At 46.4% G+C, this 19,269-nt stretch overlaps 1 protein-coding gene across 2 annotated transcripts in view; it reads right to left on the bottom strand.

Annotated features, from left to right (window-relative positions):
- The window catches only part of LOC308618181 (kalirin-like), a gene marked incomplete at its 3' end in the record, with an annotated part of 111,949 nt that overhangs the window by 37,476 nt on the left and 55,204 nt on the right, over positions 1-19,269 (bottom strand). For both annotated transcript variants that reach the window (XM_081235677.1, XM_081235676.1), the window contains exons 4-14: positions 18,785-18,915; positions 14,248-14,314; positions 12,295-12,398; positions 12,044-12,113; positions 11,635-11,721; positions 10,688-10,780; positions 9,872-9,922; positions 8,930-9,007; positions 5,634-5,819; positions 5,091-5,262; positions 1,314-1,552 (exon numbers count right to left, since the gene is read on the bottom strand). In XM_081235677.1, the coding sequence (XP_081091803.1) occupies positions 1,314-1,552; positions 5,091-5,262; positions 5,634-5,819; positions 8,930-9,007; positions 9,872-9,922; positions 10,688-10,780; positions 11,635-11,721; positions 12,044-12,113; positions 12,295-12,398; positions 14,248-14,314; positions 18,785-18,915 (1,278 nt within the window). The remainder of the gene's footprint in view (positions 1-1,313; positions 1,553-5,090; positions 5,263-5,633; positions 5,820-8,929; positions 9,008-9,871; positions 9,923-10,687; positions 10,781-11,634; positions 11,722-12,043; positions 12,114-12,294; positions 12,399-14,247; positions 14,315-18,784; positions 18,916-19,269) is intronic.

Consider the following 19,269-nt stretch of genomic DNA (forward strand, 5'->3'; position numbering starts at 1 on the left):
ATGAGACATTTGCCCAATTCAAAGGCAGGGGCATGACCTACCCTGACCCAACTCCTGTGGGAAGAGAACTCCAGTCCCCCTGTATTCATTAATATGAAAGGTCCTGCCCTCCATGACCTTTGCACATGACTCTGCACCAGGGAAGCTGCTTCTAGACAGACCTGTAACTTCCACAGATGCCTGGCTGCCTCACAGAGCATGGTGAGAGCCAGAAATTCTTCAGTAAGTTAATGTGACTTCAACTTATTCACAAGGGCAGGGGATTTTTAAGATGAAAAAATAATTTCCAGCTGATGTGATAAAATAGGTCAGTATAGTTACTCTTATACAGAACTGAACTTAGACATTAATAGTTAATTAAAAAAAAAATTAGGAATTCCCTGGCAGTCCAGTGGTTAGGACTTGGCAGTTTCACTGCTATGGCCTGGGTTCAATCCCTGGTTGGGGATCTAAGATTCTGCAAGTTGTGCAGCATGGCAAAAAAAAAAAAAAAAAAAAAAATCAACATCATCTAATAATTTGGGTAAGAAAAATAAAACTATAAGGTGGGAACATGTAAGTAAAAAATGCAGATGTTCCCATTCACAGACCCATTGAGTTCTAGAGGAAACAGGCCTGATGAGATTAAGTAAACTGCTAAGGTTCTAGGGCAAGTCGCAAAGCTCTGAGTTGCATAATTTGGAATAGAAACCAGATCGCCTGACTCGGGATCTAGCACTTTTCCCATTCATTGTCATTCCTACTACCTGGTGGGGTCAAAACAGCTGTGTAGACTGGATCTGCAGTTACACTGATGACTCTCCTCATGGCGATGTTTGAATTGTAGATTATCTTGGATAGTCTAATCCAAGGCTAGCTTCCCCCATTCACACACTGATGGGCAACATCCTCTTGCTGCTTCAGCCAATGGGCATGAGCTCGCTTCAGCAGCTCATCATTAGAAAGGGCAATCTCTTCAGGATGTCAAACCCTAGAGTTGCAACTTTTAGATGATCCACACCACAACTCCTCTGTTTGCTACAAATCATAATTGCCACTCCAACATTACCATATTTGTATAGTGTTTCTGCAGATGACAATAGCCCTTTAACACAGAGCATCTGGATGGCGGGGGAGGAGGGTAGTGGAGAGGTAGGGAACTGGTTTAACTCACTCAGTTTTCAGGGGAAGAAAGAGAAGTCATTGAGATTCGGCTGTATTTAGTGGGCTCTTGCTGCTAAAATGATCAGCATAAAAAGATGATACTTTATAAAGTAAGCCCAGAGGCTGTACCCTCAAAGTGGTGAGGCTGGCAGTAGTGGGCTGTCACTTACCTTGCTGGCCTCAAACTTGTCCCCAGCCTGGTTGTAGTCAAACCCCGAACTGCCATTGGAGGTAGATATCTTCAGGGGTGGCAGAGGCGGGTTACAGCTGGAGCCCTTTGGGGGCTTCTCGGAGCCCACGGGGATGGAGGAGTAAGGCCTGGGGCTGGCTTGGGGAACCCTAGCAGGCTGGGACCTCATCACAGCTGTGCTCCTTTCTTTCCGCTGATATTCAATAGGCGACTGTAGGGCTGCAGGGGAAGAGCAGACCATTACTCTCAGCTTTGGAAATCCCATAAGCTTCGGAGGCTTAAGACGTACAGGCTTTGCGTGAGGCAGAGTGAGGATACGTGAGGAAGATACTGCTCTGTTTTTAAAGAGTATAATCTACCGAGAACTATTCTTAGTTTTGTCTAAATGATGAAAATGCAAAACCAAAATGGTGCAAAAGGAGGGAGAGAGGGTTCTGTAGTACGTGTGTGCGTGGGTGGACACAGGGATGGGTAGCGTGGTAGTAAAGAGCTTCAGAAACTGCCAGCCATCAGGCCCTGACATGCAGGCTCTGCAGGGTGGAAGCAAATGGGAAGCGGGTCTGGGCAACAGGATGGAGTCAGATTCCCTGGAGCACAGAGCCATGGGTCTCTGCGGAGGAAGAGGAGATGAGACAGGTAAGGGAAGTTGGAAGTGCCAGGATGTGAAAGAACTGGAAAGCAGGTGAATGAGTCTGGATTTAATTCTGAAGTTCATGAAAAGTGACTGAATTAAGTAAACGTTCATGTTTTCAATGCAGGTGCTAGCACCAGAGTACACCTGAAGAAGGTCAACCTTGCAGCGGGGGCAGGGAGGGATCGGCCAGGCTGATTAGGAGCCATGAGATAGTGAAGGGGAGAGGCCGGACCTGAGCAGAGCCATGGGAACGCGGAAGGGGTGCGGTGTGCCAAGCGCTCCAGAGGGAGCTGAGGTTGACACAGCCTAGATGGGAAAAGATGGCAAGAAGCCAGGGTAGCTTGGGTTTGGAGGCTGGGAGAAGGGGTGGTCCGTGGAACTCTGGGGAAAGCTGCTTTGAAAGGAAAGAGGTAAGCTTTGTTTTCCTGAGTTTAAGATGCTAAAGTTCCAAGGTCTTAGTACTAAAGAGGTACAGCCAGGCAAAAGCCATACAGGTCAAATTCTGTAACAGTGACTTCAAGGCTGGCCCGATTATGCTGTTTCTGTCAGTGTTCACTGTGACAAATATTTAATTGGGTTAACAGCTGGGGCCCAGAGAACTTTCCATTATAAGGATATTTCCATAGCAATAGGTATATACTTTAATAGGACTCAACATATAGTCCACACTTCCTTTCTATTTGAGGTCTCAGGAGGGAAACGTTGGCTCTGAGGTGCCTGCATGTGTGTCTACAAGCAAAAGCCTGGCCCCAGTCCATCGTCACATCCTTGTCTTTTGAGTGTGTCCAAGTGCTGAATAGGCTGTTGCCAGACCTCAGCCTTTCTCCCTGGAGAGCATTAAATATTTACGTATTGAGAATCTAGTTCATTAATAGCTCCATAATTCACTATAATTAGGCAAAAGGTCTCTTGGAACCATGTGCAAGTCTGGATAACTGACTATGCCCAAAGAAGTACTGCTCCAAGTTTTTTTTTTTTTTTTTTTTTTTTGCGGTACACGGGCCTCTCACTGTTGTGGCCTCTCCCGTTGCGGAGCACAGGCTCCGGATGCGCAAGCTCAGCGGCCGTGGCTCACGGGCCCAGCTGCTCCGCGGCATATGGGATCCTCCTGGACCGGGGCACGAACCCGTATCCCCTGCATCGGCAGGCGGACTCTCAACCACTGCGCCACCAGGGAGGCCCACTGCTCCAAGTTTGAAGCAGATAGCAGACAGTTGTGAAGCAGGCCGTAGCAACCTGATCTGATGAATCATTACCCATCTCATGGAAGTGGGGTATTGATTATACACAATAACTGTGCTAACGTGTTTGAAAATAGTATGTCTTCTTAAATAAGCTGCATAGAAAGTCTGTGCTCTTCAAGGGCCTCAATCCGCATAACTTAGGTCTTAGGATCAGGAAAGCTGCGCATCTTCGGGTAGGGTTCGCCTCTGGCTGATGGATACAGTGTCTTATACCTGGTCCTGTTTTTTTGCCTTGTTTGCTGGGGAACTCATAGACAAATGTGTGCCCTACCACTAGCAACTATACTGCAGTTTTGGGGTTAGAGCTTAATTTTAAGTTATACAAGTTATACAGTTCTGGGTTCCAGTTCTTGTTTTAGCACCTACTGTTTTTGTGACTTTGGACCAGTTTCTTAACCTCCCTGAGCCTCCTTTTCCTCACCTGAAAAATACAGGATGATATTACTTAGCTTTCCACACTGATGTGAGGATTAAGTGTGGTAACACATGTGAAATGCTTTGCATCATGCCTCGCACAGAGAAAGGACTCAATATATGGGAGCCATTATTGTTACTCAATTATTTCCGGTTTCAACTTATTGTCCTACCTTATTTTTCTTTTGTCCTGAATTGATGAACTTAAAAACCTCATTCCAGCTTAGAATCTATCAGAAATTCCTAATAGAATCAATTTAATGAATGTATTTTATACATGCACATGGTTTTGCTTAAAATTATTTTATCCACAGAAGCATTAATTCAATGTTGTATACTCAAAAACTGTGAACTATATACAGCTTTCATTACTATCCCTCAGGACTGGGCTGGTGTTTAATTTTAGACTCTTTAGAATAAGAAAGAACCCTCGAGATCACTTAGTTTAGTTTTTTTCACCAAACTGTTCTACAGTTGGGGGACCAGGGGCATGGCCCCCAGATACTCTCCGTAAGTGTGTAACTGCTTTGAAGTCTCAGGCAAGGCATTCTGCTCCATAATCTTTTTATTTGTTTTAAAATAAACACAACTGTGTTAAATCCCTTACCATGGAGTAGTACAATTGATACCTGGTAATCTCACAAGGCTCTCTAGTGTTATCTAGAGATAACTTGGGGTTTGACAGACCAACTCAAATTCCCCTTTGCTCCCAACAGAGGTGATCGCTAGCTCTAAATTTCAGTAATACCTTGAAACTTCCCAGAACAAACTGTCAATTACACAGAGAATGACGCTCTCTATGGGAGGTGTGCCATGTTTTCCTGCTTCCAGTGCTGCAGAATAGGTCATTCACAAAAAGAGCCAACTGAGGCCCAGAGAAACATCATGACTTGCCCAAGGTCCATCCCCACAGCATTGAGTTCCGTGATAACACCCAGCAAGTGCTCTATTTGCATCATTTGAAAGAGACCAGATTCTAGACTAGAAAAGGTGACACCCAAGGGTGGACATGTATGTATAAACATGGGAGCACATATGGCCATACAGTACTCCTTCAGGTCCACAGCACTGGAGAACCTCTGAGATTACCAGCCATTAGCTACTAAATGGAAAAATACACGTCACTGATAGCTGGCCCCTGAGACAAAGAGGATGTGCCCATTTCAGACTTTTGCCCCAATTATTACCAGCTAGTAATGGTGGCACAAGGCACATCCTCTAAGTCAAGGCTGCAAGAGATTATTTCTTCTTTTGGAAAGATGGCCTTCTTTATCATGCCCCATCTGCCCACTTGTGTATTCGGGTTCAGAAAAATTCTACATGAAGTGTTTCTGAAAACTACAAAGTTAGAATGCATATAAATGTGATCGGGGCTCATAACTCACCATGAGCCCAGACCCAAGGAGGCTCAGAGGTGTGGGGTCCCCTGAAAATGGCCCAGCAAGAAGCCAGACCCAGTACTCACCATTTAAGAAGTCGCGCTGTGTTTCTAAGACTTGATTGATGTCCTGCACCCAGGCCTGCTGGATATCGGCGTTGGCGGCTTGCAGGACGACCCTCTCCGAAGTCTCCCTGTTCATGAGTGCAAACTTGCAGGGGTCATTGTCCACGTTCTCCTCCAGGACCAAGTAATTCATCTGGAAGAAACCAAGGTGATCCGTTCCATACTAAGCAGTTTAAAAAAATCAACAACATATTACAGTTCCTCAAAGTTTTTATTTCAGGAAATGTTTCTAAAAATGTGCCCTGAATCTAATAGCTTAAATACTTTGGTTTCTGTCTTTGAGTGAACGACATGATCTTGGAGAACCTGCAGGATCACGTTAGAGGCTGGCACCGAGCCTGTCACTTTTTCCCACGGATAACCAACCTTCAATCCCAAAGGTTACTAGGCCGAAAGATCTTCAATGTTCTGGATCCTCACTCATGCCAGTGTCTCTGTCTTAGGGAAGTGGCTCCCCCAGTGTGACTCTTCTTTGCCCCTTCTCATCCCCACCTGGATCCTCACCTTGATGCTCCTTTTGAACATGTAGCCTGGGGTGAGGGATCCCTTCCTGAGCAGTTCACTGAAGATGACAATTTGCTCAAAGAGGAACACACGCCTCTCCTTGGTCCGCGACTGCATGCCGGCATCCAGCTCAATCACGTAGAATGTATCCTGCTGCAGCAGCTTGCCCTGAGCGGTCAGGGTGCCCTGACGGAAAGAAGGACTGGGGTGAAGTAAGTGAAAGACAGGGAGGTGACCACAACCCTCTAGGTCACAGAACCTCCCTCTGTGGGGACATGGACAACAGACCTGACAGCAAAAGCCTCAGGCTCTAGTAAGAGACTGAATCAGGGCCCACCCAGACATCTAGGGCAGACTGTGGCCACCTTCCCGTTCACACAGGGCCCTGGAGGGGAGGGAAAGAAAGCTACGGAACCACTAAGAAGCAGCTCCAGGAAAACACCAGAAAGAAGGTAAAATTATTAGCTAAAAAAATGTTTGGGAATTATGCTGGCCCTTCTTTCTTATTAAAAGGAGAACAGAAAGCAGATGATGCTGGAGCTGGAAGTGGCCTTTCTGTCCTCGGAGCTCTGAGAGGTGTGCCTGCCTGGCCCTTGCAGCCAGGACCTGGGGTGCTAGCTATGAACCTAGAACCAACCTGGGGCCAAGGGAAGTGATGGAGGCCGGACCACAAAAAGAAATCGGATGAGTCAGGCTCCTCTCTTCTATTATTTCAGGATGGGGAAATTCTGAGGTCTTAGTCTCCTGCTACAGATCAGCAGGTACAGTTGAGATACTATCGACAGGTGCCTATATTTCAATGCCTCCAGTTGCCAGATCACTTGACACTCAGGGTAGGAGGTGGAGCCTATCTGGTGTGCCAGGTCTAACCAGATTTTCAGAAACATTGTCACATCTTCAAAGGGAATATGGCCTAACCCAGCAAGTCTTCACGGATGCTATTGCTTTTTCTACTGTTGTGCAACAAGAAGACACTGGCATCTGAGATAGTGGCCAGAGGGCTTCCTCTGAACTGTACTCTCAGGTGACAACTTTTGCCCTTTAGCGCAAATGTGGGCTATTCTCTGTATGTGATGCCTTGTTCCAAACATTACCCAACACACAGGCCATTTTCCTTTCATGTTCCTGAGAAACGCTGGCCCTCTGCTTGGATTGTGGTTCCTTACTGTCAAGGTCAGCAGCCAAACAGGCTTATCTCTACCCTGGCCCAAAGTTAATATTAAGCCAGTGACCAGCCCTAAAAGCTCTATTAATATTACATAAGAGCCTGACCCATGAGTTATAGCCCTGTCAATGCCAAAGGGAAAGCTAGAGGATTTAAAAGGGAGAGAATCTAAGGGAAGGGGCTAACTTCTCCCTGAGCCAAAGCCACGGACTTCAGAAGGAATGGAAGTACGTTCATGGTCCTTCCCAATTAGCTGAAGGAATGCAAAGCACATTCTCTAGGGCTTGATGAAAAAAGGAGATGGTGGTGCTCGATTTAAAAGAGAAAATAATTCCACCCTCCTGTGTGTGGCCTTCTGTGGACACACGAATATGCACAACACAGTTCCTGTGAAGTCTGACTTGGGTCAGAAGGTACATCAGATGCTGTTCCTCCTGTCAGTGGTCAGTTCCTCCAGAGACCAAGAGAAAGCCAAGTCAGACTCCTGCTCAGAAAAACACAGGGACATCAAGGATGAAGAGCAAAAGGAATTACTTTTGTTCAGAATAGGCTCAGATCTGGCATAATTCCAAGGGAACAGGTACAACGTCATGTAGCATGACTAAAGAAACACTGTGTGAGAACTCGGGGTGAATTTCTGCTGCATGACCCTGCTTCTCGAATGCCTCATGTCTACTGTGGAGAACAAGAACCTGTGAAAAAATGAACAGCAGAAAGGACCCTCCACATAGTTCCTGGTCACAACAAATCAATGGAAATCAGACAGGGACACCAGGATGGGCGGCAAGGGCAAAAAGGACAGAAGAATTTGGCTCAAGACCATCATGAATCCAACTCATTAACCCAAACCTGAATATAGCATTTCCTAACTTTACTTGTATACCAGTCTGCCTTATGTCTATTTTATTCTAGTTTAGCCAGAGGAAAAAAATGAATAATGAAATCTTGCAGGATTACTGGGAAACAGGATTAGAAGATCCACATCTTTCTCTAAGGGGCTCAACAACAACTAAGCACCAGTCAATAACTGCATCAGTTCCAGTTTTATCGTATTAATATTTAAAACAGATTATGTTTAGTTAGAAGTTTGGATATAAATTAATGACAGCCACTTATTAAGTTTAAACCAGGAAAGTCAATTTGCTCTTCTAAGGTTCACTGTTATGGGTTGAATTGAATCCCCTCTCCAATTTGGATGTTGAAGTCTTAACCCCCAGCACCTCAGATGCGACCTTATCAAAAGACAGAGCCTTTACAAAGGGAATCAAGTTAAAGAGAGGTCATTATGGTGAGCCTTAATCAAACATGATCGGTGTCTTTATAAAAAGGGGAAATTTGGACACAGAGATATGTACAGAAGGAAGGCGATGTGAAGATACAGGAAGAATGCCATGTGAACATGAAGACGGCCATCTACAAGCCAAGGAGGGAGGCCTGGACAGACCCTTTCCTCACAGCACTCAGAAGGAACCACCCTTGCCTACACTTTGATCTCGGACTTCTAACTTCTGGAAATGTGAGATGATAACATTTCTGTTGTTTAAACGACCCAGTGTGTGGTACTTTGTTATGGCAGCCCTAGCACACTAGCATATTCGTTGAAATCCAAACCCTGGGTACATCTAGCTGTTTCTCCCAAGACTTGATTCTTCTTGTCAAAGAATAGAAATGTGCACTGTGATGTTTTAGAGCTTTAAACATTCATTTAGCTAAAAAGCCAGCCACTATGTAGACCTGTTTACTAGAACCACCCTCTCCAAAAAAAAGTGTTCCATTTTCCCTCTGGTTCTACTCTCGTCACGTAGTCCTGCTCTCCCTCACATTCCCGGCATTTCTCAAGCAAGCAAGGAAAGGGAAGAGGTCACCGGCAGGTCCATAGCTATAAAGAACTTGGGGTCTTTCCAAGCCCCTTGCAATCCTGACTGCAGCCTGGTTGACTTCCTCTGGCTGCCCTATCACTGGAGGTCCTAAATAGGTGCACCTTCCGGGCCTGTGATCCGGAGCGGCCCGGGCACAAGGGCAAACGCGGTGAGGGAGAGAGGCAGAGAACATGCACACAGGACTTCAAAGGGGAGCCTGGGCTCCTGCTGCCCTGAAGGGAGAGGGCTAAGAAGCCTTCTTAAGGGCTCACCTCAAAGCCCTGCAGGCGCCCCAGATTCATCATGTCGTTGCAGCGTTTTGGAACAAGGCACATTAACTCCACTGCTTTCTGTGGGAAAGAACAACCAGTCAGGACAGGGAGCAGCACTCGGGTCGGGGGCTCGGTAGTTCCACGCTGGAAGCCAGGGGCCTCCTGGGGGCTCCGTGATCCTAGGAAAGGACACTGGTCCCTGCTGTCCACTTCAGAGGAGGGAGGGCTTTCCTGTTCTAAGTTGGGGGCTGTTGGTCATCCGTGCAGGGGCTCCACACGAATCAGTGACCACACGTGGGGAGGATGCTACCAGCCCACCCTTTTCCTAACCTTCCCACTTCTGTTTGTCCATTTGCTTTCCTTCGTGTATTTTCTTTTTTCTCTTTGTGGCTCCCTGGCTGCCGAAGCAACAGCTTAGCTTCGCTTGTGAAATACTAGAGGTTTTAACCTAAAATAACCTGCCAGAATGGTCTGTAACCTCTCTGGCTTAAAATAATCCCCATGGTGACATTGTCTCTAAGGACTTCACTTAGGGAGTAATCCTCGGGGACGGGGGAGGGAGTGAAAATGGAATAATTTATATGTCAGCCTCAAATAGTACCTGGATTCATGGATAAAGCTGCACAATGAAACACCCGATCTCTGCAGGATGTTAGAGGGTCCAAATACCACCCTTTCGCACCACATGTCACCGGGAGCCACAAGAACATGAGCGGGGCTAAGCTCTGGTCTGGCTCAGGACCGGATTCTCAAAAAACGTTCAATGTGCTCCTTAATACTCGCCACTCCACATCCTGCTGGGCAGCTGTCTGCAAGGGGCTCTTGCTGTCTGAGAGGAGCCAGCCTGGACTCTCCATCCTCCAGAGCCAATCTTTCCCCTTCAGGGGCAGACATCCAATACTGTCCCATAAGATCCACCAGCATTACAAGCAGAAAACTCACCTCGATATCAGAACACTCCAAACCAGCCTTCTCGCTGTATCTCAGGAAGTCCTAGCAAGTGGGGGAAGCAGGGAGAGTGAAACCAGTTAGGAAAATAGAGCCCTATAAAAAATGTAGCATCGTCAAAACCAAGATGACACCCAGGAGACTTTCCTTCCCCACAGAGATGGCGATGCTTTGTAGGAGCTGAGATATGAAGCTGTGAGTCATGGTGGATGTGATCACACAGGGAAAACCCCTGGAATATTCAAAGATTCAAAGCTATGGGAAAAGGGCGGGAGGGGTGAAGGGGAGAGAAAGTGAAGGGGAGACAAAAGGGGAATGATGACAAGAAGGAAAGGGACAAAGGACTGTCAAATCTCTCATTTGCTTCATATTTCTGTAAGACAAGTCAAACTAAATGATTTAAAAAAGTAAAAAAATGATCAAGTTTTAGGTTTTACTCATCTAAGGTTCCTAGGGCTTTGCCTTTCCTTTTCTTTCTCTGTGTATTCTACTCTGATTTTATGCTCTTATTATTTTTTAGCTTTTAAAGGTACCAAGTCAGTCAGTGATGGCAACAAAGTAAGAAAGTGATTTGGAAAAAAGAAAATCAAATAACCACCAACCTTAAGGAAGGGACAACAGGCATGCAATTTATTCAGGGGCAAAGTTGACACAAATAACCAGCTGGTAAAAGGTAAGAACCCACACATGCCCCCAACTAGTTCACAGGGAAAGTGTAGTGGAGACAGAACCTCGAGCTGACCCGCTCCCTAACTCAGAGCCTGATGAAGACCCTGCTCTGGCCCTGAGCGGGGCTCACAGCCCTCTTACCTTGAGGAGCAGCTGATATTTTGTTATTCTCTGAATGGGCTTGATAAGGAAGTCGCTAAGTGTCAGCCTTTGATTTATCTCCTGTTTCACCTCCTGGAACACAAGGGAGCTACATTAGGGGAAGAGGAACCAAAGGATTGGGGTGCTCTGGATACGGCTTCAAAGGCAAGGACGGCTGGTCTTCGTGTTTGCCAATAAAGGTTTAGAATCTTCAAACCACGCAATGGGTAGAATTGCGTACACAATAGCTCATTTTGTTATTAACGACAAAGCACACCTCACCATCACCTTCTTACCTACCAAGCTCTGTCACACTCTGTGTCCTTACCCCAGCCCCAGGGACAAGCTGGCATGGGTGTTCTGTTCTCTCTCCCACTCCACGGCCACGTCAGAAATGAAGGGCTTCCCCGGGGACACCACAAGCCTACGGGCTGGGCCCTCAACTCAGACCTGCAAACACTCAGGCAAGGGCTCTTTCCAGGTGATGGTGTTGCCTTTCCTCCAGCAAAATAAACACCTCCAGGTTGCGGCAGAACAAACACTTTGAGGTGCCTGCCGGGCCTCGGGGAACGGGAGCAGAGGCTACGTACAAGGTGCTGTGAGCACCTCTGGGAGGAGGGTCCTCAGCAAGCAGCCTCCAGGGCCCGGTGAGGAAGAGCGTGGGCGCAGTGGGCTCCGGGGTCACGGAAGGAGGACCGGAGCTTCTGCAGCGGGCTCTGCGTTACAGAGTCGTTCTCCCAGCGGGGGCTCTAAAAGCAGAGAGGAGCTGACAAGAACTTAGCCAAGAAGCTAACGGCTCTGTTGAGGCAGCCCTCCCTGTCCTGAGGGATGGACAGTGCCGTGAGGGGGCCACGCGCGGATGGATGGCGGCCGGTGTTTGTGAATGGGGCGGTCCCGGCCTGAGCGTCTTGCCCACACCGTGGTCCAGCCAAACCCGAGCAGCTTACTTCAAAGTAGGCGTCGTACTCAGCGACGATGTACTCGGAGCGCGGCTTATTCTGGCAGTACCACACGTAGATGTGCAGCTTCCGCTCCTGCAAAGGCAGAGGGAAAGGCGCTCAGGCAGCTGTGCCTGGCGCTCCATCTCAGAGTGCTAAGCTGGTCTACGGGCGGAGAGACAAAGGACAAAGATGTGGCCCATGCTCTGGGGACGCACCAAGGAGGCTGAATATCAAGGACAGAAGAGTAAAACACAGTGGGCAAGAGCCCATCTTCCAAACTGCCAGGAAAGAGAGAAAAACCCCCAACAGCTCAGAGAGGGATGAGAAGGGAGAGCAGGGGATGGAAGGGACAGTAAAATGCATGCAAATGGGCCTGGTGGGAGGGGGAGCGGAGGGGCCGCGGGGCAACACTCACATATTTAATAAAGAGCTGTGCCAGTCTGTCTTGCTCCTGGATACATTTTTCCAGTTCACCCAGGAAAACACTATAAAAGGATGGAGAGAAGAGAAGGAAGGCACATTCTTCAGAACTGTATCATTTCTCAATGGTGACATGAACGACACAAGACTCCCCCCAAACCCCACCCCTAAGGTCAGACACCGGGGGAGGACAGGAGAGTCCCGGATTCCAAGACCCCCTGATCCTCAGGGCAACGTAGCACTTACTCCTTATGCCAATCATAAATCTGGTGAATATTTCCAAACACGATTTTATCCTTTCCTCGCATGTCCTCAGGGACACCCTTTTCTTCTATTCTCTTCATGAAGCCCTGCGGGGCGGAGGCAATGGTGAGTAAAGCATTTTCACGAGGAGGCTTTCTGGGCCGAGCCCCACCCTGCAGCCCCGTGGAAGCCCCCCCCTGCGTGTGAGGAGGAGGGCAAGGGCTTCTGTGGTTTCTCCGCACTCAACCAGGACTTCACCCTTGTGCAGAGGGACAGACAAAACTTCCGTGAAGTTCTGAGTCCCTTTCTTTGTCTCCAGCCCCCGTAAGAAAGCAGGACAAAGAAGAAATAGTTGCCTGTTCTTCTCCCATCTCTCAATCCAATTAATTACATCTTTAAAGGCTTAAATCTAGATGTGTTTGACCTAGAAATAAGTCTTAATATGTGAATACTTTAGATTCGGTAAAGTGCTATCATATAGAATCTTATCTCAGTTTTAGAATCAGGCTCTGAGGTTGTACCAGCATGTATCCCCATCGAAAGACGAGAAAGCCAGTGCATGGGGAATTATGTGACTTGTCTGTCACACCACTGATGTCTGACTTCCCTGGACCTCGGTCTGAAGATTCCCAAGCCTTCCACTTCCAGGCTGGACTGCTTATGGAGGCTGCTACACCGCTAGCTGCCCCCATCCCACCTTGGAAAAGAGGATAACTTTCCCCAAGTTAGAATTCAAGTCTTCTATATGCCAGGTTAGTCTGTGTATCCAAGACTCAGGACAGGTAAATACGAACCCCTAAATCAGCAGACTGCATAGGATGGGGGCTTACAGACCCAATGTAAGGAACCAGCAGGTGATTCAGATATCAGGCATTCACTTTTTAGACTTCACATCCTGTCGTTTAAGATGACTAACAGCAGGGCTCTAAGGCATCTAAATTATCCATTTACTTTCTTAGACTTTTTCCTCCAAGTGTCTAAATCCCCCTAAAGTAAACCCCTATGGAGAGAGCTGTTTTATTTACTATCAAGTTGACTTTTAACTGTGGACCTGCCAATCTTGCCTTATTGGTGGTTTTTTCTTTGCCCTCTTGGCAGCAAACTAGGGAAACATAGAAGCCCCAAGGTTTCACTAAGAGTGACCTGCTTGACTTGCTTAGTGCCCATGGTGGCTCATGACTGTGAAGAATATATGTCTGTATATTATTATATTTATGCTTAGAGATATATATATATATTTATAACTAGTATATATATTGGTTAGATACCAATGGAAAGCTCTGGAGACAATAACTTGGTCACCTAAAACAAGGTGAAATGGATTCAGGTCTAACTAAGAGGCTGCAACATTTGGGGCCCTACCCTCCTCTAAATCTCTTATAATATTTCAAGGGGAAAAGAAAAAAACTTACCTACATATTCTATTTGATCTACTACCATTTTTAGTTTCATCTCTACAAATACCCAGGGAGAGTAAAATACATACTGTCAAGTTAAATCACCATGGGGCCGGGACTTCCCTGGTGGCGCAGTGGTTAAGAATCCTCCTGCCAATGCAGGGGACATGGGTTCGATCCCTGGTCCAGGAAGATCCCACATGCCGCGGAGCAGCTAAGCCCGTGTGCCACAACTACTGAGCCTGCGCTCTGGAGCCCACAAGCCACAACTACTGAGCCCACAAGCCACAACTACTGAAGCCCGCGCGCCTAGAGCCCGTGCTCTACAACAAGAGAAGCCACCGCAATGAGAAGCCCGCACACCGCAATGAAGAGCAGCCCCCGCTCGCCGCAACTAGAGAAAGCCCACGCGCAGCAACGAAGACCCAATGCAGCCAAAAAGTAAATAAAAATAAATAAACAAATAAACAAAACAAAACAAAAACACCACAGGGCCCAGGTAGGGTCCAATATGCCACTGGTTGGGTGACCACAGACCCGCCCTGAGCCATGTACTCACCTCTACCACAATCCCCAGATCCTTGACATAGTCTTTCTCTGTCTGTACCAGTTCATTCAGGACAAACCTGAGCAGGAGATTAAGAACAGTGAGGGTTCCTCTTCACTGTGAAGCAAGAAATCTTCACACTGAAGTTCACAGGAAAGTTACTTTGGCGTCTCTATGACAAGACCACCCAAACCCACGCTGGGCACCCTGGGGGAGGTGCTGGCTGGTGCCCTCTGGATGAGAGGCCCCCGCTACTGAAGAGCTGAGGGCACGGGGGCTGAGAAGGCTTTCCCAGATGGCAGCAACAGCCAGAAGAACAATGCTTACAACCCAGCATCTGTCTTCCTATTCCTTATGTTTCCTCCTCCCTCACCTATAACTGAATAGTTGTACAGACACAAGGCAGAAGGAATAACAGTCACTTGGGCAAAACTGAGTTATGAAAGCTTCGAAGCCAAGGGATCAGCATGAGGCTTTTCTTCCTTCATGTCAGCTCTGTTCTTTGCTTAACAAGAAGAGAAAGACATTTGTCTGATAAGCAACCTTTGGGCCTCAGAGACACTGTCATCAAGTGAAGTGTTTGAGATACAGAAGCTACAATTATTCAGATAGGCGTCCATGGTAACTGGCCTGCAAAAATCCCCCATCAAGGCCAGAAAGATTCCCTAATCACCCCTTTCAATGTGGCCACATCCCCATCCCCACCAGATGTGGGATTTAATCACTACGAGGACATTTACTTTCTTGTGAATGATTTCTTCCTCTTAGAACATTTGCTTTTGTGCCAGTTGCTTCATCTGGCTTTTCTCAAGCTTATGAGAAGGTAAGTACTATAAGCCCTAGTTTATGTAGATGGAAATACTGAGGCAGTATCGCCCAAGATGACAACGTGAGAAGCAGAGCTGGGATTTGAACCCAGTTGTACAAGAGTCCAAAGACTCTGCTCTTTCACTGTCGCCCGCTGCCTGGTTAAACTACTCAGACTGGCTCTATGGAGTCCCTGAGGCGTCAAACCCAAACACTTCTTTCTTCCTGTGCAGACAGTAAAGAGCTGGACATAAAACACGTATGGCTGTGCCCAGGGGCAGGGTAGATGTATGCAGCTTAATGGAGTCTGATTTGTATTATCTAAGTTTGAAAGAGTTTAGCCTGGAGCCATACAACTGCATTTTTGACCCGAGTGGCAGAAGGGATCAAGTTCTAGGATGTCAAAGAGGGGCCCCAGCCCAAGGGTAGTAGCCGTTCTGAACCCAGGAAGCAATTCCTCTGAAATTCTTGTCCATACAGCACAGAGAAGCCACCGAATCCCCAGGCCTAGGGCCTCAGGGCGATGGGGAACACAGGCTTCTTTATCAGCATGCCCAGCACTTCCAACCAGCTCCCTCTCTCTGATACACACAATTATGCGTTTCAGGCCACAGGAAGGAACTGGCAAGGCCAAATAAAAGCATTGAAATGTATCTTTAGCATGGTCCAAGTCACCACTTGGAGGAAAGTGGTAGAAGAAAAACCACAGGAAAGTTAGAGGGGGAATTTGGGGCTAGAAGGGCCTTCTGGAGATGAAGTCCAGCTCTCTGCCTCTGGGTGGTATTTCTATGCTAAGCTACCTGCTGACATTGAAGGGTGTCCTGGGCTTTCCAGCCTCTAGGGAAGAGGATTAGACTAGGTTCTGCCAGTGGACCTAGCATCTCCTCCCTTGAAGAGCTGATGAAAAACACGTGGAGAGATAATGACACATTAAAAGACATTCTGAAAAGGTACATAAAAGATTTATGCTACATGCATCTCAAGGCAGTACACGATCAATTGCCAAATAAACTGAACTGACAATAAAGCAATTTTTTTCATGTTCAGTTCTTATGAGTAAAGGTTATTTACAAAGTAAATGTTATTCTTTGGTCCTACTAAACTGCTTCCAGATCAGACCTACTTCTGACGTCTATCCTTCACAATGGTAGGGAATGGCTGGTCTTCCACAGAAAATCTCTTACAGCCTTTGCATTGGCTGTTGCCTGTGTCGAGAATACTTTTCCTCCATAGCTAAAGGCTAGTTCCTTACCTGCTTCTGGTCTTTGCGCAGACCGCTTTGGTCAGAACCATTTAAAGCCGCAACATGGCCTCATCTATACTCCCGATCTCCCTGACCATTTTTTCTTTTTTCCAGCTTCTAACATACTACATGATTTATTTTAAATTTTGTTTATTGTACGATTTCTCCCATTAGAATGTAAACGTGTCACGAGAGCATGGACTTTTCTTTTGTTGTTATTGTTTGTTTTATTCACTGCTGTACGCCAAGCACTTGGTACATAACAGGTGCTCAACAAATATTTGTTGAATAAATGAGTGGCTAAAACTTGAAGACAATTAAGTCCATTCTTGGCTTTTTTCTTCTCCTGGACAAATAACTGTCTGTTTACATCTTCTCTCCATGGAGCTCTCATTAAACCTTTGGAGGGCTTACTGGATTGAGTCTCAATTCTCTATCCCCACCCCCAGCCTCCAGCTTCACATGGTGTTTACAGTGAGATACCTACACATCCTCTCTTTCATCGTGACCATAAAGTATAGCAGAATAAGGGCAATATACAGTAAAAGGAATGACTCATTCTAATACCTGGATTTTCGGGACACTGCAGGATGTGGAAATATGTGGAGGAGGGTGAGAGAGTGAGAAGAGGGGGAAGAAATGAGTGAATTGGGTAAAAGAGGCAACAATCCTTTGCCTGTTGGAGCAAAATTAGACAATAACATGTCTGGAAGCAAGACAATGACTTAAATGACTGTTCATAGGCCCTTTTACAAGAGTAGAGATAAGCTTTGCCAAGGAACACCTGTTACCTTAAAGGCTACCTCCCTAATATAAGCTTTCACCTTCCTGATATAAGTTTTGCTTTGGCTTGACAAGACTGGAACATCAGCTCCAACCCTGCCGCATCTATGTAAAAACTGAAAAGCTAAGGAGAAGCAGCTTTGTACAAGTCCTAAGAAACTTCCCTTTGGAGATGGTATTTCTTTACCTCTATTCTATTCTTGGGGTTCCCCTGAGCACCCATAAAGTTAAGGGGGTAAATATGGAACCACAGCGCTTACGTGACACTTGCTCATTTCCATTAGGAGGTGACACCCCTGCTCTGGGGCCAGGCCCTAGCTATGATGTTTCCTTGGTAACAGTTATAAATGGTCACTTCGTCTATCTGCGGGCAACAGAAGGACCTGGCCTCCTTTATTTTTGCTAATCTTCATGTCTATGACGAGGCTAAAGGAGTGACGAGTTCGAGGCAGAAGGGCAGGCTAATTAGCAACAGGGCGGGACCTCTTCAGCCTGCCTATCCCACTCTCACTGTGCTTACCGTCTCTCACACATCAAGCTATGTGCAAGACTCATCAGCAGCTCTGAGTGCAACACAGAGTGAAACCCTAAACAACAAAACTGAAGTTTCGGAGGGATTGCGGTTTTGCAGTAATGGTGTTGCTATCTTCTTGATCAAATCAAGTAATAGAAGATTGACTTCACATCACGGGAGATAACTCAAACCTTGCAAAACATATGGGTTCTTGTGAAATGGACTGCACTGTGAATTGTATTTACCCCTAACCATTCGAAAAGTAAAGAGGTTCTCTTGGAACTCAGTCCACAGTGAAATAAGTCAGACAGAGAAAGACAAATACTGTATGATATCACTTATATGTGGAATCTAAAAAATAAAAAAAACTAGTGAATATAACAAAAAGGAAACAGACTCACAGTTATAGAGAACAAACTAGTGGTTACCAGTGGGGAGAGGGAAGGGGGAGGGGCAAGATAGTAGTAGGGGATTAAGAAGTACAAACTATTATGTGTAAAATAAATAAGCAAGGATATATTGTATAGCACAGGGAAATATAGCCAATATTTTATAACAACTATAAATGAAGTATAACGTTTAAAGTTTGTGAATCACTATGTTGTACACCTGTAACTTATGTAATATTGTGCATCAACTGTATCTCAATTAAAAAAAATTGGGCTTAAGAAAAAAACCCAAAAAAACAAATATTACTCTATAAAAAAATTTTTTTTTAATAAATAAAACCGCTGGAGAAGGGGCGGAGCTAGAACCCAGCCTGGTAGCCCAACAGCTCCCTTTTCCTATACGTTACTTTCCTACATCTGGGGAAACGTTTCCTCAGATGAAACTCCATCAGACTTTCTAACATGGAGTCTTTGATATGGGGCCACAGTAATGGTCCCATAGTTCCCTGACCTTGGTTGTTTTGTTTTTTATCAGCATGTTTTAAATTTCTAACAGACTTGGTTATAACCACACTGTCAGTAATAGCCCTTACCTTACAGAAAATATTTCAGCTGAAAATCCTTAAAGTCAGTGCCAAATAGCTTGTTGTTGATCAATGTCACACTGTATAGACCGGTCACCTTTACTTAGAACGAATGGTGCCAATGGAAACACAGTGTGGGGAATCCTTAATTCTCCCCAAACTTCACAGGACCCCGTCCCTTGTCCATTGCACACACGTGCACCAGGCTGGAGTCTGGGGAAGCACTTACATCCTGCCTCTCAGGGCCTTGGCTTTCTGTTCTTCTTCCAGGTTTCTAGGAGGTGTGGGTGGGGTCATGCCCTCATTCAGGCAGCCTGTGGGGTCTTTCAAGCTCCCCCGGTACGAGCCGCCTTCCAGACTCTGAAAAGAGAAGAATGAATAGCCTTAGAGAAGTGTACGTGGGAAAGTGGTCTGGAAGTCCTTGTGTCTCCCCAGCCCAGCCACAGCCAACTTGGTGGATCAGTAACCAAGGCTGTCCTCACCGAACTTCAGTGAAGCACCAGGAGGCCAGAGACTCCCATCTTCCTGCAGCAGGGAGCCCAGAGCCGCCACCTTCTCAGGCAATTAGGATGTACTTGGTGTCAGGGGTCGCCAATTTCCCAGACATAATGAACACCATCAAAGTGACTGATCTCTGGGTAAGAGCTCCAGAGGTAAAGCTAATCATTCCAATTCTACACCAAATAAGCAGTGAGGAAAGAAAATCCTCACTCG

Source organism: Mesoplodon bidens (genome assembly GCF_964165515.1).
Source record: "Mesoplodon bidens genome assembly, chromosome: 5".
NCBI classification, from domain to species: domain Eukaryota; kingdom Metazoa; phylum Chordata; class Mammalia; order Artiodactyla; family Ziphiidae; genus Mesoplodon; species Mesoplodon bidens.